At 59.9% G+C, this 22,989-nt stretch overlaps 6 protein-coding genes across 6 annotated transcripts; 3 read left to right on the forward strand and 3 right to left on the reverse strand.

Moving 5' to 3' along the window:
* Window positions 1–7,995: 7,995 nt before the first annotated feature.
* VTJ83DRAFT_1572 (uncharacterized protein) lies at window positions 7,996–9,594 on the forward strand (the record flags this gene model as incomplete). Its single annotated transcript, XM_071007746.1, has 6 exons — window positions 7,996–8,093; window positions 8,182–8,378; window positions 8,685–8,692; window positions 8,799–8,852; window positions 8,955–9,218; window positions 9,403–9,594. 6 exons carry the CDS (start codon window positions 7,996–7,998, stop codon window positions 9,592–9,594), a joined length of 813 nt encoding a protein of 270 aa, XP_070868112.1.
* Window positions 9,595–9,697: 103 nt separating this feature from the next.
* On the reverse strand, window positions 9,698–10,770 carry VTJ83DRAFT_1573 (uncharacterized protein; the record flags this gene model as incomplete). Its single annotated transcript, XM_071007747.1, has 5 exons — window positions 9,698–9,720; window positions 9,784–9,851; window positions 9,903–10,136; window positions 10,203–10,478; window positions 10,592–10,770. 5 exons carry the CDS (start codon window positions 10,768–10,770, stop codon window positions 9,698–9,700), a joined length of 780 nt encoding a protein of 259 aa, XP_070868113.1.
* A 1,029-nt stretch (window positions 10,771–11,799) lies between these two features.
* VTJ83DRAFT_1574 (uncharacterized protein) lies at window positions 11,800–12,243 on the forward strand (the record flags this gene model as incomplete). Its single annotated transcript, XM_071007748.1, has 2 exons — window positions 11,800–12,024; window positions 12,100–12,243. 2 exons carry the CDS (start codon window positions 11,800–11,802, stop codon window positions 12,241–12,243), a joined length of 369 nt encoding a protein of 122 aa, XP_070868114.1.
* A 965-nt stretch (window positions 12,244–13,208) lies between these two features.
* Window positions 13,209–15,034, reverse strand: VTJ83DRAFT_1575 (uncharacterized protein; the record flags this gene model as incomplete). Its single annotated transcript, XM_071007749.1, has 5 exons — window positions 13,209–14,183; window positions 14,251–14,625; window positions 14,704–14,736; window positions 14,826–14,893; window positions 14,968–15,034. 5 exons carry the CDS (start codon window positions 15,032–15,034, stop codon window positions 13,209–13,211), a joined length of 1,518 nt encoding a protein of 505 aa, XP_070868115.1.
* Window positions 15,035–17,286: 2,252 nt separating this feature from the next.
* On the reverse strand, window positions 17,287–18,947 carry VTJ83DRAFT_1576 (uncharacterized protein; the record flags this gene model as incomplete). The annotated part of the gene is made up of 2 exons (XM_071007750.1): window positions 17,287–18,729; window positions 18,810–18,947. 2 exons carry the CDS (start codon window positions 18,945–18,947, stop codon window positions 17,287–17,289), a joined length of 1,581 nt encoding a protein of 526 aa, XP_070868116.1.
* A 1,277-nt stretch (window positions 18,948–20,224) lies between these two features.
* Window positions 20,225–22,558, forward strand: VTJ83DRAFT_1577 (uncharacterized protein; the record flags this gene model as incomplete). The annotated part of the gene is made up of 7 exons (XM_071007751.1): window positions 20,225–20,297; window positions 20,364–20,481; window positions 20,539–20,669; window positions 20,757–20,848; window positions 20,900–21,236; window positions 21,298–21,450; window positions 21,507–22,558. 7 exons carry the CDS (start codon window positions 20,225–20,227, stop codon window positions 22,556–22,558), a joined length of 1,956 nt encoding a protein of 651 aa, XP_070868117.1.
* Between the last annotated feature and the right edge of the window lie 431 nt (window positions 22,559–22,989).

Genomic DNA, 22,989 nt, shown 5'->3' on the forward strand with positions numbered 1-22,989 from the left:
GGCTTGAGGACGGGGTTGGGCCTATTTTCAGAAATTCCCTACCACAAATGGGTGCTGACAAAACCAACAGAGACTCCCCAGCACAGCGCAGCGGGAGGCGGGAGATGAGAAGGGGACGCCGGTAGGATGCTGAAAACACGGTCTGCGCACCTGACCAGAAACGAAACTTTTTGAGGTTGGCAAGCCTCTTTTTTCCACTACGGTAGTTGGTTGATGGGACAGACAGGAGATGGGCGGCTAGGTGCTTCCCGCACCCTCCCACTTGACCTGTTGGGCAGCAACACCCCCTCCTACTAGAGAACCGGCCTCCGTACCCGTGCGATTCGGCCGATTTCAGGATGTCGAGCGCACACAAGGCTGCGGCCACGCTGGGTTGACGTGGCCTCCTATTGTGACGATTATTACTGGTAAGCAGCCCTTGGGAGAAGTGCGGTGCATTAGCGGGGCGGCTCGGGCGCCGCGCCGAAGGGAGACCCCAGAGCTGGATTCTTTCCATTGTTGGCCGTGCCAGCTGTACACGCAAATCAAAGTTTGGCGCGTCTCCACACCTCGACGAGCTGCCGAAGCGCCAGGGCCACCCATCCCTCTGAGCCGGCTTCAGCCCCAACAAATAACTAAGGCCGAGGGTGGTGACGGTCCAACCGACGGGGACCTTGCATGCCAACCTCGAAATGACAGCATTGCATTCTTCTCGACTCCACGGTTAGTCACGCTACCCTGGCGAGCGAAGCGAGAATGTGATCAGTCACCCAGCGCAAGGCTGGTCGCCGCGTACATAAGCCGAGATTCGGCGGCTTGATCAGTTGGCACAGTTGTCCCAAGGTCATGGGGCTCAACACCAACCCCCCCCCCCCCCCCCCGCGAGCGAGAGCAAAGGCGGGGTAATTTCGGCATACTGCGTATTTAACTATCACTAGTCGTTTTCTTCGCCCGCCCAACAGCGCAGAAATGTGGTGGAATTGCAACTTCTGGGGATAATCGCGGGGGGTTAACCGGTTTCCGTCCCCGTCGGGCGGGCAGAGTGTTGCGGCGCAGAATCTGACCAGCCTCTCGGGCTCGGAAGATGTACCGTTTCGAATGAAAGGCAGGGTACCATTCCCGCTCGCCTGAAACAAACATGGCCATCGGAGGTTGTCGACGCACGCAAAGCCTACATACGTGTACATAAGGCTGCGCCGCTCCGTCTGACGAAGAGCTCACAGGAGGAATCAAATCCAGGCGTCACGATGTCAGCAAATGAGGGATCCGCACGACGCCGCGAAGCGGCGCAGGGAAATTGGTTCCTGCACGGCGTCAGCAAGCTCATTCCAGAACACCCCGAGAAAAAAAAAGCGGTCAAGGTCAGCGATGGGGGTTACTCGCGCCCCCCAACCATCCCGCTCTCATCAATCAGCTGTCTTGGAACCGAGCGCTTGGGAACCGGGAATGACGAGCGAAACACGAAAGGGGCTTCGTCAATGTGATAACGGCAACCATTTGTCTTTGTCCTGATCGTCGGGCCCCACGGCTCAAGGGGTGCAGACGAATCAGAACGTTGGGATTGTAGTCACGTGATCCTACCGTCCTGCGCTCCACACGGGTTTCCTCCCGCGCGCCCGCTCCCGCCCGAGAGATGAGGAAAGCATCTTGCTCTTCTTTTTGCGGGGCTTCCCACTGGGATGGGCATGGTCAGCCGAGATCTTGGGTCCAGCTGGATGGATTTCAGGCTAGGCCTTCCGGGGTTGGGTTCATTGTGCTCAGCTTTCTTTCGCTGCCCTTATCCTTGACCGCCTCGATTCTCCTGCTTCCTTTGCGAGCTAGCTTGCTTACCTCCGGGGGCTTGGAGCCTTTTAGGTCCTGGAGCGCCGTCTCTCCGCTGCTACCACGACCGCAAGAAGCGAAATGTAAGAGACGAGATCGTCTTCGCTTGCGCGACAGAACGGAACGCTTGGTTCTCTAGGTGGGTGTCAGGCGCAACATAGAAGGCTGGATCTCCCTGCGGGAGTCCAGAACCGCAAAAGCAACACCGCAGGTGAGCGCTGTCGGTTTTGTGAAGCGGTCCCAGTCCCTTTTCCCCCCCCCCCCCCTTGGGCCCTGGTTCCCGTGCGTGCTGAATGTCCCGGCATGAAGATGCTTGATTGGACCCCAAGCGGCGGACCGCACCTGGCCCTGGCGGGTCAGGGTCGCGGGCGACCAGGGCTCCCTGTCGCGCCACGTTGCAGTGGGGGCGGGCGTATGTAATGTACCGTACGGACCTTCCCGTTCCAAAGCTTCCCGGTATGGCCGCCTCCCGTCTGCTGTCATTCCGTCATCCCCCCGCTGCTATCCCCCCGCCGTCATCCCTCCGTCATTCGCGTAATTTTTCCCGTTTTTCCTTGTTTCGGGCGGTTGCAGGCGTTGGCGTTGGTTACATACATACCCCTACGTTAGCATCGGGTGATACAGCGGGAAACGCATTGACGGACCGTTTGGTTCTCAACCTCCTCCCCTCTCCTCACCCACCCTCCTCGCTTGAGAAGGGGTGGGGTGGTGGGAGGTGGGAGGTGGGAGGTGGGTGTTGGGGGGTGGTGGTGATGGTAGTGGTGGTTTAGGGCTGAGCACACTCTCCGGGCATGTGCAGATCAGCCAGCCAACGGGATGCTCAAGATACCGCTTGACGAGCAAGCACTCGCTCCCGGCTAAAAGGCTAGCTTGCATTTTCCGCCATCACGGAATGCATCTCGCTCGTTAGATTCAGCGGCGATGAGCTGGAACTCGCAGCCGACATCGCACCCGTGACTGGTCCGAGTCGTGAGCCTGCCCGCCAGAACTCAACCCGCTGTCATGCCTTCGCTGGGGCCGTCGCCAATTGTTCGTGTTGCCCCCCGCGGGTCGGTGCCGGCGGGGGTGGCACCACCCCCGCTGCTGGCCCGCTCCAACGACGGAAGACGTCCGCCCGGTTGTCCCGCTGCTACGCCGAACGGGAGAGGGATGTAGCATCGCTCCGCGACGGCTCGGCCAGCGGCGACACTACGAGATGAGCGAGTGTGATTGGACATCACCCTGAAGCAGCGTCGTTGGCTGCAGGTTGCATGCCGTGTCCCTGCACGGTTCGGCCGCTCCTTGGGTGCACACATCTCGTCCTCGGCAACACGGGCTCCGATGGCGAATCCCACCCTCATCTCGCTCTGGTGTGGTGGCCAGCTTCGCGGTCGACCTGTTAGTCCGCGTGATGATGCATCGATCACGCGAGTCGAGAGAAGCGGCCGGTCTTACCGATCGGCCGCTTCCAGGCGTGATGAGAGATCGGGGGTCATGTGTTGGCAACCACCCCTCGGCAACTGAAAAGCCTAGAGAAGGAGAAGGAGGAGGAGGGGGGGGGGGGGGGGGGGGGAGGAGGAAGAGGGTGTTCGATGATCACGTTGCGGCATAGCCTAATTTGTGCCGGTTTCAGTCGTCCTGGGCTTCATACAGCGCCGGCGTTGTACCCCCAGGGCTCGGCTGTGAAGACAACGTCATTGAGAGCACAGGAGGGTCCTGGTACCACAGACTCTGAACGCTGGTGTTTTTCATGCCTAGTTTTATTTATTTTCACGTCTGTTTATTTTTGATTTTTTTGCGACTTGGCGGGTTTCATCCCGGACGTTGCTGACGGCAGCCCAGCCAGCCACCAACACCGGCCCGGGTCGGGTACTGGACTCGCTTGCCACCAACGCTCCTCAACTCGTCAACCCGCAAACGGCAACCCGAGTAAACAGCGGTGAGAAGAAAGGCTGCTTCCTGGCTCGCCTCTCGCTTCACGCCGAGCGCGGGATGGCAGTACCTCAGGGTAACGTACGCAAATCCAGAGCTCACCTTGGCGCTCTCTCTTTGACGTGTGTGCTTGTCAGGACAGCGTGCCTGCAGAGCACCTTGGTCGGCTCTCACCCTCATTACGTCGCCTCCGACTATAATACGCATAGTTCCATCTTGGTACGCGTTCCAGACATAAATACGTTCCGTGTTTTGTGCGACCACCGAGCCCAAAAGCAGCTCGGGCCGCACGGCCCAGACTTCGCGGGGCACGCGACCATCGAGAGAGGGTGTGGGTTTCTGAACCCTTTCTTCTTCCATCCACGCTTCGGCCCAACGAAGGCCTGGAACCCGGGGCTTCTGCAAAACAACAAAAGGGCCGCTGGAAACCGCCCAACAGAACCTAACCGGGGTTACACGGCAATGCCCGGACGAGCCAATGGTGGGAAGCGCCGCCAACGTCCGGGGGCGCTATAAACCCCCCCTCCTCCCATGGAGGTTACCGAGATGCGCCGCCGCCGCCGCAGTAGGATCTGACAGTTCCTCCCGGGGCGGGAACGGACGGGGAACCAGTCTTGTGAGACCCAGCCGAGTGCGGCGCAGCACCATCAAGGGCTGTCCCGGCCAAGACCGACGCCATTTGGCGCCAGAGATGGACAAACAAGACGCCGCTTCGGCCTAACGTACGAGCTATCCGGCAAACGCTAGGGACGCAGTACTTGTACAGTACGGTACATGGTGTACCGCGTAGATGTCGACCTGTGAGGCTCGCTTCGTTGCCTCCAACGGCCAGACGCCCGTGGATATGGTACCCAACCCCAAACAGGTAACAACTGTACTATACAAAAGAATCGTAACCTACAAGTATGTAGACACGAGGAGGGGACTTGCCTTGCAGCACCCCTGGAGCCACCCTGGGGCTGCTGTCTTGTAGTGTATTCGCAGCCCTGCCGCCTTTAATTCCCCCCTTCAGGTTGCGTTGCAGGTGGCACAGTCCAGCCTTTGCACCAAGTACTGTAGGTCGTTATGTACTGCGTACACTCACCGACCCCCTCCGCTCTGGACTGTGCGCCCATCAACAGCAGCCCGAAGTAGCAAGCGGCAGAACCATGCTGCGCCAACTAGCAGACGATTGACAAATCATAGCACCTCCTCTGCGGCACCGAGACGACCCTTCCGGATCTCATTGTTGTGGTTGGGCGCGAAAGATGGAACATGGAGCAAGGGAGGGAGGGTGTGTGCGGGAGGAGGAGGATACATCGGATGAGGAGGCAGTTTTGGCGCTCTTACTTAAGCCATTGGTGTTTGCTGGCGTTGGTGTGTGTGTGTGTGTGTGTGTGTGTGTGTGTGTGTGTGTGTGTGTGTGTGTGTGTGCGTGCGTGTGTATGGCAGCATACGTACGGAGTATTACGGCTCCCGCCAGCAAGACTCTATCACTGTGTACACACGCAAAGCTGCCATGCTTTTTTCTTTCCACCCGCAGCGCCCAAGCCGCGAACAAGCATCTCCCTGTGGTCAGGTTGGGTCAAACTAGCAGATTCAAAACACATAAATCTGAGACACAAGATGCACATCGAACGCCGGCAGACAGCCCCGGCGGGGAAGCTGGAAGCAACCACAATGCCCAGCAACCCCCTCCCCCCAATACGAGCCTGTACTGCGTACACTACGGGGGCTTGAAAATTCGCAGAAACAGAACGGTGCGGCACTGTACCAGCCCGTTGGGACGGGCCTGCCATCTTAGCTCCAAGCCACACACCCCCCCCCCCCCCCCCATCCCCCCTTCTTAAGTAAATGTGCGGTTCATCAATGTTCTGAACACCCACTGAGAGAGATTCAGAGGGAGACCGAGGAGGCGAGGAAAGGGTTGGTGACTCGGCAATTCCTATTGAGGGAGGAGACGGAAGACAAGCCGCCTGGTACATACACCATCTTCCTCTCCCAAGCGAAACAGCGCTGATAGGAATGAATCTTCAATCCTACCCTGATACCTACCTACCTACTTACCTCATCACAATTGGCAGCTGGTGGGGAGCTAAGAAGTTCCCAGTTTGCCCGTCGGTGGAGGATCGCTCGTCCTGGGATGATCCATTCAGCGGAGGATCGACGTCGCAGTCAGCTCAGTTGGTTCACTCCACCCCCAGGGACAGGAGCTTGGCTCATCCGCGCTGGGTGTCTGTGTGCTGAAAAAGCACAATGCCCGCCCGCGCCTGCGGGAAACAACACACACACCTCCCCCTCTCCTAGGGCACGTATGCAAGGGATGGATCCATGTTGCGTTGAAGCATATTTCCCGTCGAAAATGTGCGCCGGGAGGAAGGGGGGAAGGGGGGGAGGGAGTGTGCCGCGGCGATTTGGGTCTCACTTGTCTGTGAGCTACCACTGCAGCATAACTCTCTAGGGTAAAAAATCAAGCACATCGTCAAGCCACCAACAGGCTAACGATATGATGATCAAAAGTGGCAGGGACGGCGAGGGTGGAGAGGTCTCTGCTGAGATGGAACATGCAGAACGCTATGGCATATTCACAGGATGCTCAGCTTGCAAATCCAGCAGACCCCCCCCCCCCCCCCTCCCCCCCTCATGAGACGGCGTCGGATTGCATCTCGTTGACCCGCTTGCCTCGCTTGCCTCGTGCCTGTTGTGTTCTAGGTTGGTAGGTAGTTATTCGATGGTTGCGGGGGGCTCCACCCAAGCAACCACACCATCCCCTCCCTCTCCCTCCCTCCCTCTCTCTCTCTCTCTCTGGACTACGACTTGGAACGAAGGCCTACAACACGCAGCTGCACAAACACCAATCGGGAAAATCAAACGTGTAGTGGTGGGGAGTTGCGGAGCGGGAAGGGCACCCCGTTGATTCTAGACTCAATGGCATCCATGTTTGTTTTTTATGCTGGGTTGATTGTTGTCAACACGAGGTGCCGTTGGGTTTGTTGTATGTCTTTCTGTCTTTGGGCTGTGTGTTGGGCGTCTCCATGGCACACCACAAAGTCATCGCATGCACGACCCACTTTGCTTGCCTGACTTTCTGACGGCTTCCTCCTGGTCAAGACGAGACGGATGCTCTCTTGGAAGACTTGACCGAGTGGCTTCGTGATTGACAGTCGATCCGGAAGTGGAGGCGTATGCATTTCTATCGTAGCCAGTTGTCTGGAGATCTCTGGCTCGGCGGTTCTTTCGCTGTCCCCCAATGCATGCCGTCGTGGAAGACTCGATCTTCTCCCGAAGTAATGACCAAACAGGGATCAGATAGGTACTGTGTGGAGTGCACAGAAACACGCCGCCCGTGATCCCCGACACTCTACAGACTTCCGGTTTCCGTCGACGACCTAATCAATAAGCTTCCTGAAGCACACATGGAGGGCAACCTCATCTTAGGTGGCTTGGTCGGCTCTCGTCCGGCCCGATCATGACCTGGCCTAGGTCTGGGGTTGTCAGGCTCTCACAAGCTGCCGCCCTCCCCGCCGCCGTTGGTCACTGTCTGGTCGTCTGCCTTGGGCCGTCGCGCGCTCCGCCGGGGACGTTCGTGCCGTGAGCCGTGCGAGTCAGCCATGCAACACCACGCTGTGGTGTTGCTTGTTTTTGGTGTAGGTTCACTCTGGTACCATGGCTGGTTGGCGGGACGGCTACGTTTGGTTGGCTGTTGGAAAGATCCTGGAGGGGAGAGCAGTGGTGGAGATTGAAGTTGTGGGGGAGAAACAGGGAGGGGGCTTCGGCATCTCCAGGCGGTGGAGATGAGACGAAACCTTCTGGCGTGGTCTCTGGTACCTAAGGAATGCTCTCCAGGTCGTCTTGGTCTTGATTCTTGGCTCCTGGAATTGGTCGAAGGCATGACTAGATGTCTTTGCAAGAAACAAAAGAGCAAGATAGAGAAAAGACAGGGGATCAAATGAGCATTGGTTGATGTTGTGGATGTTGTGCTGCTGTTAAAAGGTCAATGAGTCCAAGCCTGTCAAATCGAGAGCCAAACCACTTGCTCCTAGAAGCTGCCTATGGACCTTCGCAGGATTGCCTGGGACTCGTGTCTTCACGACCTCATCTTCTCAAATGAATTGTGTGTTGTGTTGAGACTCTTAGAGCAGGCTCGTTGGGAATGACCCGAGGTGCATGCAGTGGCGGACGAGTGGGCACATCCGCTTCGGAGCTTTCGGCAATGCTGCCGCCCTCCATTCCCCTCACCATGCCCCAACGGCCCAGAAACACAACCCACCACCGCCTCCGTCTCCAGTTCAGAGCGACCCAACCATGTCCGCCTCGCATGCCCACGCCCACGGCCACGGCCACAGCCACGGCCACGGTGCCGAAGGCCCCAGCACCGTCTCCCAGAACAAGGAGTACTTCGAGTAAGTCAGCCCGCCAAGATCTGGGTTCCTTTGGCGGGGACAGCCAGGCTAACCACGAATCGCTCGGGGCCGCTTTCACCGCTTCCAGCAAGGAAGCAGCCGACTATGACAAGAAGCATGGAGAGACGCAGAACAAGCTGATAGGAGAGATCCGGTCGCGGCTTGGGTTCATCGGCGTCCAGCGGGTGGAAGAGGGCGGTGCCAGGGAGAAGAAGGGAGCGGAGGAAGGACCTGGGAACGGCAGGACGGTGAGGGTATTGGACTATGCTTGCGGAACCGGCCTCGGTAAGTTTCTTTCTCTTCTTCCTGTTTGCTTTTCTCCGGTCTCTTGGCCTGCCTCCATCGGTCTGGTCGCGAACAGGCGGCGGTTGCCAGGTCCCTTGGGGCTGGTGGCTCCAAGTGTCAACGTGATGGCAATTGGGAGAGAGACAGAAAGAGCGTGTCTGTTGAGCACGCCAATTTCAAGAGGTGCTTAGGTGAAGGAAAGCGAGCAAGAAACCGCGAGTTGTTGGTTGGGCCCGACAGGGCTTCTGGAAGGCTGAGCGATGCATACCTAGAGCTTTCGGCCTCTGTCTGCTAACGGATTGATAGTCTCTAGGGTACGCATACCCCGTTGGAAAAGCCACGCCAGTTCGGACCAGCAGGGGGAGCAAGGGAACTCTCCATTGACAGTATCTTGAGTTTCTAACCACCCGTTTCTCACAGGCCTTGGCCCCATATGCCACGCAGTGTGTGGGCATCGACCTATCTGAGAGCATGGTAGGCAACGAAGCTGCATTCTCCTGGTCCGCGCAGGGAGACCAGCCCCCCCTCTTTCTCTGCTCTCTGGGATGGTTACATCCGAGCTGACAACGAATCCAGGTGGCCACGTACAACCGTCAGGCCGAGAACCAGGGCCTAGAGCCGTCCATGATGCGCGCCTACCAGGGCAACCTATGCGACCCGCAGGACGAAGACCCCGCGGCATTTGCCTCGCCTGAATTCACCGAATTTGACGTGGCTGCCGTTGGCCTGGGGTTCCACCATTTCGACGACCCGGCGCTGGCAGCGCGGCGGTTGGCGGCGCGGCTGAGGCCCGGGGGCGTGCTGGTGATACTGGATTTCCTGCCGCACGCGAAGCCAGATGTAGGTGTTCCCTCGGTCTGATGAGCCTTTCTTTGACCGTTCCCCTCAATCTGTCACTGAGGTCCGGCGGTTTGACGTCGCTCCTCGGGCTCTTGAATGGCCCCCTCGTCGGTAGACAGAAGGAAGCCCGGAAAGAGAACGGCGAAGCACGTCGTGGGTGTTAGGAAAGCTAACCTCAGAGCAGGCATCGCACCCGGCCTCCTCTACCATTACGCATCACGGCTTTTCTGAGCAGCACATTCGCGGCATCTTTGAGCAGGCAGGAGTTGGTAAGGACTTTGCGCTCGACGAGCTGGAGACCGAGTTCCATTTTACCAAACCGGACGGTTTCGAGATGCACCGGAGGATCTTTATCGCCCGTGGTACGAGGGCTTGACCAGAGGGTTATGGGTGTGCGGCGTGGCCTCTTGATCAGCTAGGTAGTTAACGCGATGAACATCCGGCCATCTACGTAGAATTCTGATTCACCCGACCGTTCGTCAAACCTTCTTCTGATCCTCTTCTGAAGCTGCAAGTCAGCGAGCTGCTTAGGCGCCGTCACCATAGCAACGGAATGCCCACATACCAGGAAGATCAACGACAAAGGCGCCACCAAGGAGAATTGCGGGCTCGTTGATGTTGTGATGTTCGTAACTGCGTCCAAGTCAGACTCGCGAGCCAGCAAACCGCGGTGTTCCAACCCACCTCAGCGTCCCAACGCCGCCGGCCTCCATCAGAAAGCTCGGCCCGCTGTCAAGCGACTGGCCAGTCCATCGCTGGGCGAATGCGCGCAGGATGTGGCCATGGGCCACGATCAACACGTCTCCGCGGGCTGGCTCCTCTCCGTCGGCCTTTTCCTGGTTCATGAACGGCGCATGCCACTTCTCGCGGATCTCCTTGATCAACCGGTCCAGTCGAGCCATAACGTCGGCCGGGCTCCTGCAAAGCGAGGCACGTCAGCCACTGCTTTTCCTCCGATTCCCTATCCCTCTCCGGTTCGCTTACTCTCCTCCAGGACACCCGTCCCTCCAGATGCTCCAGTCCGGGTTCAGCCCCTGGCTCTCGCGCAGGGCCCGGATCTCGCGCGACGTAATGCCCTCGTAGTCGCCGTAGTCCCACTCGCGTATGTCCTCGGTGACCTCAATGGCGGCGGGGCACAGCAAGCCCTCCCCTGGCTCCGTGGTGGTGGTGGTTCCATGCGGGTCCCAGGGAAGCGCGTCGCGAAAGGCCAGGTTTAGCAGCTCGAGGGTGCGCTGAGCACGCCGCCGAGGAGAGACGTAGCTTTCAAAGGGCGCGTGTCAGCCAGCCAGCCGGTCGGTTGTGAAAGGAGAGCATTGCCAGTTGTTTTTTGGCTGGGGAAACCTCCTTTCTCTCCAGGACTACGCATCACTCACACATGCGCCAGCTTGCTGGGAACGATCAGGCGGTCGTTGCCGACGAGGGCCCTGCCCGTAGCCAGGACGCGCCTCTCGCCGTTGGCGGTCAGGGGAATGTCGGTGGTGCTCGTGTGGCGGCCGCTGAGCGACCATTCTGTCTCGCCGTGGCGGACGATAAAGACTCGCGGCGTCGCCATTGGCGGGGACAATGAGCAGCGGGGGGAGGCTTCGCTGTAGGTGGTTTTCCCGAGACAGGCCTAGAGAGAGAGAGAGAGTTCGCTGCTGCGAGGGAAGTCGTCTCAGGGAATTTGTTTGCGATGTCGTCGAGACAAGGGGGGCTTTTACGGAACAAGAGGAGCGAGTTCCTTGATTCGTGGAGCCGTAGCCGGAACATGGGGAGGGAGGGTCGGCTCGCTTTTACAGGTTTGTCCAGCCTTGGTTCTGGAACGTTGAAGATGTCATGACGGAACCTGAGGTAAGCAACAGCGGGGCACCCAGCGCATGACACCGAAAGGCTCCAAGGTCAGGGACTGGGATGGTATTGTATGGCAAACTATGGCGACCTGGAGGTTGTCGATGAGAGCTCACAGCATCATCACATCATCAGCCAAGGAGAGAATCCATGTCCCGCCGGCGTCACAAAGACATGCTCTCAAGCCCCCAAGGTTTATAATTAGAAGAAGTCAAGACACCAAAACGGCCCGGCAGCGTTCCCCAGAAACAGTGGGGCCTTGATCATCTCGAACGGCTTTGGTGGGACTGCTCTACCACAAATGATTGGCCTGCTGGAGAGTGGCCCCCCATGCTGCGGCTCGGCTCGTTGCAGCAAAAGATCAAGCTTTGGGACCGCTTTCACCTGAATCTCCATCCTTCCTCCCCCGACCTTGCCTCCCATCCCAACGATAATGGGGTCGCCAGACGACCTAGTGGGGGCTGTATAGTGTTATAGAGCATTAAAGGGTTTGCCAGGTGTATCTTCCGGCGGCGGAGACATCTCATCTTCAAGGGCTTCCGGTTGTATTCTGAGACGTTGTTGTACCGTCGAAGAGTTTGCGCCTCCTCTCAGAAAACCACACCCGAGATACCTACCTTGATTGGGCGGATATCGGGTCGATTACGAAGCCTTGACGCAACAAGCAGCACGAGACCCAAGCCTGCTCCATCAAACAATCCACTCCGATACATACTCGGCCTGACACTTTCAGCTCACCGTCTCACCTGCCATCATGCTACGACCCCTAAGGCCGACGGCGCCACTCTTCCGGCAAGCCATTCGCCTTGTCAACAAGTCACCCAAGCCTCCGCAGGCCGCACCACCGCTATCGCAAGATGAGATTGCCGCCACCAAGCTCAAGTACCGCCGGATCATCTGGACCGTGGCCTTCGCCGCCGTCATCATCACGGGCACCATCTACGGCGCCGGATTGAAGACGCAGAGGGAGTGGAAGACTGTACGTTGACGGATGCTGGCTTAGTTTCTGTTGGTCTCGGAAACATGCGAGGGCCTCGCTAACGACTCAAAACAGGAGAAGAAAAAGGTCGAACAGCTATCAGCCGACCAACGGATCGCCATGCTCGAGCAGCATCGCGCCGATCTCGTCCGCCAGAAGCGTGAGATTGAGGCCAAGCTGGCCGAGGTGCGGGCGCGGTCTCAGCAAACAGATAGGTAGTAGTAGCCTAGCAGCAGGGGCAGAGAGGCTGAGTGCTCCGGAGCACCGGGTCACGTCTCTTGGTTTTTGTGTGCCCTGGCACAGACACGTTGGAAAGGGGTTGATAGAGACGGGCGAGGGCAACCGAGGAGACTTGTCGAGTTGAGACTGTTTCGCAGGAGCTCCCACGGAGGCGGCGATGCCTTCAAGGGGAACGAAAGCATCTGGCTGCCAGGACAGGTCATCATCACCAAGCAGCGGCGACAGATGGGAGATTGACATCGGGTGGTGGTTTTGTTGTTCAAGCCAGGAAAATGACATGCAACCAAAAAGATGAAATGATTACAGGATCCCTCTGTACAGCAAAGCTCACTCAAGCCAACAGGCCAGAGAACAAAACCCTTTCAGTAGAAGTAGAGCGAGCGAGGTATGTCATGTCAGCAAACTTTTCCGCCCCTTCAACCTGAACCCACCATCATGAAACGAAACGAGGAAAGGACACGCTCAATCCAAGCCAAAGCCTTGATCATGAACCAAAAAAGAAGAGGACCAAAGTGAGGTTGACAATCATAAAGCAGTAAAACGGGGCGAGCTCAGATCATACATGAAATAAGAAGAAAAAATCAGATAAAATAAAATGAAGCAACGAGGGGAAAGATACGATGAAGAAAAGAAAAACACGCAGACGAGAGAGACCATGAACAACTCGGTATCCCTCCCTCCCTCCCTTCCTCCGTTCCTCCCTTGGCAGCCCAAGCACGCATACCTACCTTTTTCCCTTCCCTTTCCCTACAGATCCTTTCCGTTCCCAGTTCCCAGGATCCTAATTTGCCCAATGATCAATTTCTCCGCCATCCATCCGTCCTTCCCTCCGTCCGTTCGTCCCCAACCGAAACCTCCCGATCGAGCCCAAAGCCCAAGCCCGAAAAACAAAACGAACCGCGTCATCCTTCAACAAAAGCCAAGGCGTACCGCCTCTCCCGAGCTCACCTCGCCGCCTTGGGCGTCACCGTCTCCCGCTTCGGCGTGGCGCCGTAGACGTCATCAAGGCTCGAATCCGACACGGACGGGGGCGTGTACGGCCTCTGCGGTGCCGCCGCCGTCGCCGTCGTCGGCCCCGCCCCCCGCTCGGTGCCTTTTACCGTCCCTGATGCTGCTCCTGACCCTGATCCTGATCCCGAGGCGGATGTGAACCCCGGGTGAAACGGCTCAAAGGAGAGCCGCGGCGCGTTGCTGTCGGAGAGGTTGGGCGGGTCGCGGAAGGGGTCGAGCCCGTCGTCGTCTTCCTCGTCGGCGGCGGGGCGGTAAGGTTGCTTGTTCTTGCCGTCGGCGTCGTTGCCGTTGCTGGGGCTGGCGCGGCTGCTGCCAGCGGTGGTGGTGGTAGTGCCGTGGCCGAAGCCCGAGCCGACGGGTTTTCGTGACGGCAGCGACGGGAGAGGACGGGAAAGGTCGGGCGAGGTGGAGGATCTTGAGAATCGCTGCTGCTGCTGCTGCTGCTGCTGGGACTGAGGGCCGGACTGGTCGAGAAGCTTCCGCGCTTGGAGGACGGCGCGCTGGTGCAGGTTCAGGGAGTGCTGCAGCTGCTCGTTGGCGTCGATCATGCTTTCCATGGTGTCGGTGTCCGGAGCCGGGTTGGTGGCGTTGATGTAGCCCTGGATGCTGCGGGATGCGGCGTGGCAGCGGTCGGCGAACTCGCGCACAAGGTCGTTGGTCAGCACCTCGGAGGGCGGGGTGCAGGCGATCAGCTGCTCGAGCAGCTTGGCCGAAGAACGGGCTTCCTCGAGCCGGTTGGCCAGCTCGACAGGGTCGGGAAGGCGACGAGGGCGGTGATGGCGGCTGTGGTGGTGGTGTGGTTGTGGAGCGTGATGGGGGTAGTAGCCATTCGGCGGCGGCGGCCCCGCTGGCGGCGGCGGCACATTGTACGGGTTCACCGGAGGGACGGGCACGACCGGGACGGCTCCCTGAACAGGTGGTCAGCCAGGCGCAAGTACAGACATGCATCCCCCCGCGAGGGTCTGGGTTGCTCACCCCGTACGCCTGGAAAGCCTTGGCCTTCTCCTTCCTCCACATCGCGATGAGCAGTTCCAGGCCGGAGTCGTCGGCCTTGGTGGTGTCAAAGGCATCGAGGGTTTCCATCAAGAGCTGACGGACGCTGGCGTCTCGACCGTGGCGGAGCAGCTCCTTGGCGACGTCGACAAACTTCTTGTCGAGAAAGCGGGTGAAGCCTGGGCCCGGATTGTCCGCGAGGATGCGGAGCAGCATCACGGCGTTGTACTGGCACGAGGGCTTAGACCAGTAGTCGACGTTCATGTACTTGCGGATCAGGCGGGCCGACTCCTCGGCGGCGGCGGGGGACGCGACGGCGGCCTCGACAATGGACGGCAGGTAAACGACATCGTCACCCTGCAAGAGCGCACGCGCCAGGTCAGTCAAGGGGGCCTAGCTGGCAAGGCGGGAACCCAAAGCAGGCGTCGCACGCACCGTTGAAGACCCCGCGGACTGGCAGAATTGTTTCTGGAGCGCGAGGAGCAGGGTTAGCGTTGCGGGCTCGCGCGGTGGCCATTGAAGAGGCACGTCGAGGGTCGGCGAAGGCTGGAGCGTACCACACAACGGTAAGCGGTGTCTTGGGGGGATTCGTTGGCGGGGTCGGCGGGCGCATCCTCGGCGCCTCCTGTTGAAGCGCTGGGTTAGCATGGGCCTGACTCGGCCTGGGTGCAGGCGAGACGTGGAGCGCAAATAGCGTACGGGTGCTCCCAAAGGTCGGGCGCTTCTTGAGGGTGCCCAGCATCCGGTTGACGCTGAAGCCCGCCATGATTTCGTCGTCGTCGCCTGTGGTTTCACCGTCGGTGTTGTCGGGGTGGTCGTCGGTGGCTGCGACACGGCGCGATCGAGCGCAAAGAACGGTGCAAGACGGCGCAGCGCCCGGATCACGCGCGGAGGGAGGGCCGGACGGCGGGAAGAGGAGCGGACAAGAGAGCAGACGGAGCGAACAAGCGGGAAGGTGTCGCAAAAGGGATCAACCGTCGGATGGGCGTTTGCGGCGGCCTTGTTCCCAGACCACGTCATACAAGCGTACCTCAGTCCAGGTTACCTAGGCATCAAACGTCGGCGCGTGATTCCCGGTTGTGAGATTGGCGCTGCTCCAGTCTCGTCGCAAAGCCGGCAAAAGTTACCTTGGGGTTACCGCGCTTCGCCGTCCGATGTAGCGCGCGCCAGGCAGCAAGAAAGATCCAGGTTCAGGAACTTGTGTCTGGGTCCCTGGCCCCGTTCCCGCTGCGACGCCGTTCAAGAGGCCCGGGCTGCCAGGTTGGTGGTCCGAAGCTGTCGCGCGGCTGACACTTCTTACCGGTACTACTATACACGGTACAGTGCCAATATACCCGGTGCACAAAAGTTCAACAAAAAAGAAAAGTAACCGGAGAATACAAGATGATGCGCAGTAGGTATCCCGCACAGTCGAAGGACCGCAATACCCTAGCGAGTAGTTACCTTGTACAATGAAGGTCCAGAGGTCCAGAGGAGCGGGTGGCGCGAAAGACGACCCGAAGTGTTGCAACTGGACGGCAATGGGTGCCGGCTTGTGACAGGGGGCCCTGTATACCTATAGTAGATGTGCCCTGGGGAGCGGCAAACATGGGCTGAAGCCCGCGGTGCGCTGCCCTGAGGGAAGACGCGGGGCAAGGGTCTAGGTACCCGAGACGCCAAGCCACTCACCCCCCCCCCCCCCCCCCCCGCCGCCCCGCCCCTCGGCCAGGGGCGAATCAAGTGCCACGCGATCGCAGCCACATCAGACCAAGGCCACCAGTCACATCAGATGACTCCCAACAGGATTCCTTCCTTGATCCTATTTCATGACCCATCGCGACCACCACCGCCTGCCCACCGTTGAGCACTCGAGAGTGCAGCGTATACACAGTATACCCATGCACATAGCATGTGCCAAGCGTGGTGAAAACCGGCGTCGCATCAATATCCATGGTGGGAACAACAGGTTCATCCCATCCGAGCCGGCGTCATTGCACTCTCCTTCATGGCTGGCCATCATCCCATCCCGAGCTGGCCTGCACCGCCCCTCGATCTCCCCGCCGGGGACGCGCAAGCAGGTCCCTCCTCCCGTCCCTCCGCATCCGCGCTCGCCATTCAATGGCATGCGAACATGGCCACAGGATACCGTTGACGGAGCACTGGCAAGAGGAATCTCATGACGACGACTCCGCTTACGCCAGGTCCTGACTCTGAGATGTAGGATGCCGTTGAGCTACCATAGAGTCCATCCATACCTAGCGCTCCCACATGGCCGTCCTATCTTACGTAGACCTTCCCAACCCCCATCATCTTTGTGTTCCCGGCAGGGTATAGGCATAGCGGCCTAGGTATGCCACCCGCTGCCTCAGCTGTAAGCACCTGGCCTGGTCGAGAAGCGGTGCGTCACGGTTGGGGATCTACAAAGTGACGACTCCGTCATGCCGCGCGTTTTCCACAAGGATGCGGTCGTGGCGCGCATGCACCACGTCAGAACGGAAGCCTTTTGGCCGTCTCCATCCGTGATGCCACGCCATGATACACCACCACAACATCTACGGTCTGCATGAACATCATGAACCAAACGTCCGCCGGTGCATACTATCCTCTGGACGGGAGTATTCCCCCCTCCGACGCCGCTGGCCTCTCAGCGCCGTAACCCCAGACATACACTGCCAACCTGAGGTGGTGTAAAGCAACTGAACAATCCCATGGATGCCTCCTTACAGGCCGGAACCGTTATTAAAATACATCTCCGCAGCATCACGCAAAAAGGGGGAGACCGGTCCGCTGGGCCGGCGGCACACTCGAAAACACCATCCAATCCCGTAAGGTAACTAACTACCATAGGTAGTTAGTTACGCAACCGCCGCACTTGAAGCCTCTCTAGGTTCCCATGTGTACAACCGAGGAAAGAGAAAAAGGAAAAAAAAAAAAAAAAAAAAACAAATGGGGGCAGAGGGGGTGCAAAACGCCTTGTCCCATGCACAAAAAGCAAGCGATTCCTAAACTCCGCATTACACACCAAGCTGCCGTCACGTTCTACTCGGCATCTTCTTCCTCCCCCAAGGTCTCCACCGCCAGGTTCCCACCCCTTCCCATCTTTTGCGCCACCGTCACGGTCGCGCTGGGCTCCAGCCTCTCCCGGGGCATGACCGTCGAGATGTAAAACTCGTACTTGTGCTCGTACCCTTCCGGCGGGGCCGTCGGCCCGTCGTTGTCGTCGTTGTCGTCGTCGTCGTTGTCGTCGCCGCCGGCGCCGCCTTGCTGCCGCCGCTGGAGAACCTCGTAGCAGTCGACAAACGCATAGAGCTCCTCAAGCGTCGTCGACGGCGCAAACCGGCGGACGACGCGCCCCTGGCCGGTCGAAACGGGCATGTTCAGCGCCAGGCGGACGGCGTCCTTGACGCTGGCGTCCGGCTCCGGCGCAAGCGTGGCGGCGCGCCATTCCCGCCACTGCTTCCGCTGCCGCTCGAGCCGGGCCGCCGCCTCGGCCTCCTCGCGGGCCTTCTTCTCCGCCGCCGCCGCCGCGGCTTCGGCCTCGAGCCGCTTGCGCTTCTTCTCGCGGTCGATGGCCAGCGACCGCTCGTACGCCGCCTCTTGCTCGGCGCGGAGCCGGCGGGTCGCCTCCATCTCGGCGCGCTGGGCGCGGACGCCGTCGAGGTCCGGGCCGTACTGGGCCATGACGTTCCGGAGCTGGGCCAGGAACGCCTCGGGCGTCATGGGGCCGACGAGGCGCTTGACAATGCCCATGTGCGTGCTCCCTTCCTTGAGGGTAAGGCAGACGATGCAGGTGATGGGGAACCCGTTGCAGCGGTACTCCTGCGCCACCTGGTAGGCCTCGGAATCGAGAAGGTTGCCGCCCCAGACGATGATGTTGTTGGACGGGTCCTTGACGAAGTCCACCACGTCGGGGGACAGAAGAGTGCCGCGGACAAAGGTTTCGGCATCGTCGTGCTCCGGAGGAAGCAGGATGGTCAGGAGGAACTTGAGGTCCCTCTTGGCGCTGTCGAGAGCCTCGGCGTGGCCGCCCTCGAAAAAGGGAAAGCCTTTGACGCCGTATTCCTCCTCAAAATCCCTCCGGAAACGCTGAGCCGCCTCCTTGGGGAGCAGCATCCGCCGGCCTTGCGTTTGACGAAGCCCCTTGGTGATGGACGATGCGATCAACCGGGGCCGAATCGCAAGCGGCAGGAACGACAGAACGTAGAACACCGACTGAAACAGGCCTGCCGCGATCTTGTACCCGATCCGGAAAGGGGCGAAGAGGATGGCGATGAACAAGGGCGTGTGGTAGATGACGGATGGCTGGGGGACCACGCGGGGGGCCGGTTCTGTCCTGGGTCGTCGTGGCTGCCGGGCTCTTCCGAGGCCGTCGTCGGCCAGGGTCTCGTAGATGGACGTCGCCTGGGCCGGCATCGCTTGGGCAGCTTGGGCTTCAGCCAAGAGGTCCGGACCCTCGCCGTCGAAGAACTTGGCAATTGCAATCTGCGCCAGGGAAGGTCAACACGGTTCGTTTGCCCCATGCGCATCGCGCCGCAGCGCCTCCAAGAGACCCAGAAACCTACCTGGACGTTCCATTGCGACCGCTCCAGCAGGGGGATGGCGTCCTTGGGTTCTTGGTTTGTCACGTCGAGATACTGCCTCAGGGCCTCCTGCTGGCTGGCCGAGAGCGAGCCGAGGTCCAAGTCGCTCTCTCCCGCCATCGTGATATGCGGGGTCCTCCCGTCGTGCACTTCTTCGGACGGCAAGCTTGGGGGCAAATCGCATCAACCGCGGCGCATCGACCGCGGCGCATCAATCGGGTGGAGGTTGGTCGTGGAGGGTTTTCGCAAGGTCGAAGGCCTCACCGACGGTCGGTCCTGGACTTGGACGGTCCAAGGAGCGGGCCAGCTCTCTTCGCAACGTCTGCGCTCTGCCGCTAGCACCTGGAGATACCTGATGCAACGGGTGCACCAATGATCCAACGAGACCTTGGGAACTGGGCCAGTCAAGAAGACAAACGAGGCATGGATGTGGCACAGCGTGTGACGGGGGAGCAAGGTAGCGCGAGTCTTTCGATTTCCGATGCTTGGGTCAGGTCCGTCGGGGTTGGGAGAATGAAAGGTTGTAGGTGGGTTCGGTGCTCCCGAGATCCCAAGATCCAAGGTCTCCTCCCAAAGCTGTCCGCCTGAAAATGCCAGATGAAGTTGACAGCAAGCTGCAACCCGGGGAAGATGAGGTCAGCATGCCGCAAGCTTGGCGTGGCTCATAGGCGGGCCCCGGGGGGGGGGCGGGTCTGGGGACCCACCCATTCCATCTGCCACAGTTGCTCTACTGCGTACTGTGTGCTGCGTACTGCGTAGACAATATACTACTGCGTAGTATAGTAGATCGGCATCTTCCGTGCGCCACGGCCAGGCGCGTCAGGCTGAGGCTGAAGAGCAAGGGTGGGTGTCGGGCCCCGGGACGGTTTTGGGATCAGGACCCCACTCTGCAGAGGCATGGAGCCAATCTTGCAAGGCCAGCCGGCGGACCCACCCTGACCACAACCCGCCCGCTCGGACTGGACCTGTGACCGACCTGCCAGACACGGAGCTTCTTCGCTTCGACAACTTGCTCTTCCGGGCCCGTGGTGACGGATTCCTACCATTATCCGGGCTCCGCCAGAGCAGACACCACCGGCGCGACGCTTGAAGACGACGACCGACTCACCCGACGTGACTCGACGTGTGCTCAGACACGTCAGCCCTGGCCCCTTGGCCCTCCAACCGCCGATATATATGGGTGCCCCATCGCCCGTTCCTAGGTCGAACCATGGGAGATTTCCGCATATGTCCAGTGAGCAGCTTGTCCTGGCCGACCCATTCCCAAGCCGCTGCCGCCGCCGCCGTCGATCCGTGCCATCGCTCGCTGTATCCATGCTCACACCGCCCGCCGCGTCCAGATCTAATCGAGGTCCCCCATCCCTGACCTACCGCGATCCCTTTCCCGTTTCTGCAATATGGCAGCTACTCGCTACTCGACCTCGAATGAGATTCGGCGTCAAGTCGCATCTCCTCGAGCGAAAAACAGAGGTCCGACAACGCCGCCCTCCCCCGAGCCCCCGGCTGAGCCAATGCTTACATGTCGGAACCGCGCAGAGAACAAAGACACGCTCTGCCGCAACGTCCTCATCTACGGCCACTGCCGCTACGAGGACCAAGGCTGTACCTTCAACCACGATCAGACCCCAAAGACCTCGTCGCCACAAGCAGACCAGTACGTTGCTACGCCCCCCAAGCATCAAGCGGGCCACATCACCAATCATATCAACAGCGCGAAGAAACCCTTCAACGTCGAGTCTCCGGCTTTCACCCCTTCGGGCCAGCTTTCCGCCGTCCCCAAGAAGACGACCCTTCCGTCCCAAGCCGCGAGCGCCGCCCCGTTCACCCCGCGTGGCGTTGGTAGTGAGTGGAATCCTGGGGCCCCTGCGCCCATCTCCGTCCTCCACCGTGTCCCTGTGTGCCCGGCGATCTCACAACCCGAACCCGCAGCCACCACCCTCCCGCAAGCCGCCGAGGCCTCGGTGTTCAACCCTGCCGCGATCCGGGAGTTCACCCCGCAAAACTATGACATCAACAACGCGGTAAGTCCTGCGGACCAAGCAGCCTCGCAGCCCGCTCTGACTCGGCGGCAGAGCGCCAAGGGCGTCGCTCACGACGCCGCGGGTCTCTATGCCGACCCCTTCACCACCATGAACTCCCTGGGGACGGCCCTGCCGGCCGCCGGCCAGTACAACATGTACGCGGGTGACCACACCGGGCTGGCCGCTCCGACAGGGCAGTATTACCCCCAGCACGGAGCGTTTGCCCCAGGGCCGTTGCAGCCGGCCGCCTACCATCTGTACCAGCCTTTTGGTCCCTACAGGCAGGACCTGCAGCCCTGGCAACGGGCGACATATGACTTTTTCATCTCCCCGAACCTGCGCGAGGAGCTGCAGAAGAAGTCGTTCGCCACGTTGCAGGTCATGCCCAGTATGTTTTTTTTTTTTTTTTCGATCTCGAGGGTTGCGTTCCTGCTGCTGACTTGGCATAGATTCTGGCCTCCCCCAGCTCGAGAGGTGGCACTCGTTGTTCCCCCTCGACACCCACAATCGCAAGAACGCCTCGGCCTTTGGCTATCCCAGCTGGGTGTACAAGGCCCAGAACAGCCGCACGGGTCGCCACTACGCCCTGAGGAGGCTTGAAGGTAGCAGCGTTTTGCCTCGGCGCGATCTCTCTCAACGGAGGCTGACTCGGCGACAGGCTATCGGCTGACCAACGAGAAGGCCATCCTCAGCGTCATGAAGGAGTGGAAGAAGATCAAGAATGCCAGCATCGTGACGGTGCACGAGGCCTTTACGACGCGAGAGTTCGGCGATAGCTCCCTCATCTTCGCCTTTGACTACCATCCGCTCTCCAAAACGCTGCAGGAACACCACCTGCAGCCTCCCCATGGGAACCGGTACAGGGCGCCTGCCCCCGTGCCCGAGAACGTGCTCTGGGGGTACGTCTGCCAGCTGGCCAACGCGCTCAAGACGATCCACGCCAACAAGCTGGCCGCCCGCTGCCTGGAGCCCAGCAAGATCATCTTGACCGAGACCAACCGCATCCGCCTCTCAGCCTGCTCCATCCTGGACGTCGTGCAGTTTGAATCCAACACCAAGTCCCTCCAGGAGCTCCAGCAGGAGGATCTCGTCAAGTTCGGCAGGCTCATCCTCTCGCTGGCCACCCTCACCCCGCCCGCCCACCTGAACAATGTCTCGGCCGCCCTGGACTCCATGGGCAGCAAGTACTCGGCCAATCTCAGGGACGCCGTTGCCTGGCTCATCGCCCCTCCGAACCCGGGCGAGTTTAAGAGCATCGAGAGCTTCATCAGCGGCATCGCCACCCACATGGCCACCTATGTGGACCTGGCTCTCCAGGACAACGACGACAAGCTGTCTCACCTCGCTCGCGAGGTCGAGAACGGCCGCTACGTCCGCATCTTGACCAAGCTCATGGCCATCTTTGACCGCGGCGACCTCGGCGTCATGCAGAACTGGTCCGAGACTGGCGACCGATACCAGCTCAAGCTGTTCCGCGACTACGTCTTCCACCGCGTCGAGGCCGACGGCAAGCCGAACCTCGACCTCGGCCACATGCTGACCTGCCTTAACAAGCTCGACGCGGGCGCCGACGAGATGGTGCTCCTCACCAGCCCGGACAACGAGACGGTGTTTGTCGTCTCGTACCGCGAGCTCAAGCAGACGGCCGACCGCGCCTTTAACGAGCTCGTCAAGCTCAGCAAGACCGGCGCCCCCGGCGCCAATAGCTAGACGGCCGTTCAGCCGCCCAAACGCGCCGGCGGAAACCACGGGTTGAGGCGCGATCCAGGGTCGTGAGAGGAGGGGGGGGGGCCCGAGGCGGAAGAGCTTTCACGGGCCTGGCGGGAGCTTCAACAAGAGTGACGAAGATGCAATGTGGGAGCGACCCGTTCCTGGGCGCTTCACGGTAGAATGGGAGTTTCAACGGCGGGGATCAAACGCAGTCTCGGGAGGAGGTCAAATGGACGCAGTCGGGGTACGAAACGAACAAGATATGGTTTCAAAACAAAATTGCTGGAGACGGGTCGGGCACGCCAACGCCAGGCCAGCCTCCAACTGTTTCGAAACACGAGGGTCTTCAAGGGTTACGGAAGCAACAAGCAAGCCGTGGAACGCAGACTCCCGGAATGTCATGAAGGTCTGGAATCATCCTGATTCGGAAC

The sequence above is a fragment of the Remersonia thermophila genome, chromosome 2 (genome assembly GCF_042764415.1).
Source record: "Remersonia thermophila strain ATCC 22073 chromosome 2, whole genome shotgun sequence".
In the NCBI taxonomy this organism is placed as follows: domain Eukaryota; kingdom Fungi; phylum Ascomycota; class Sordariomycetes; order Sordariales; family Chaetomiaceae; genus Remersonia; species Remersonia thermophila.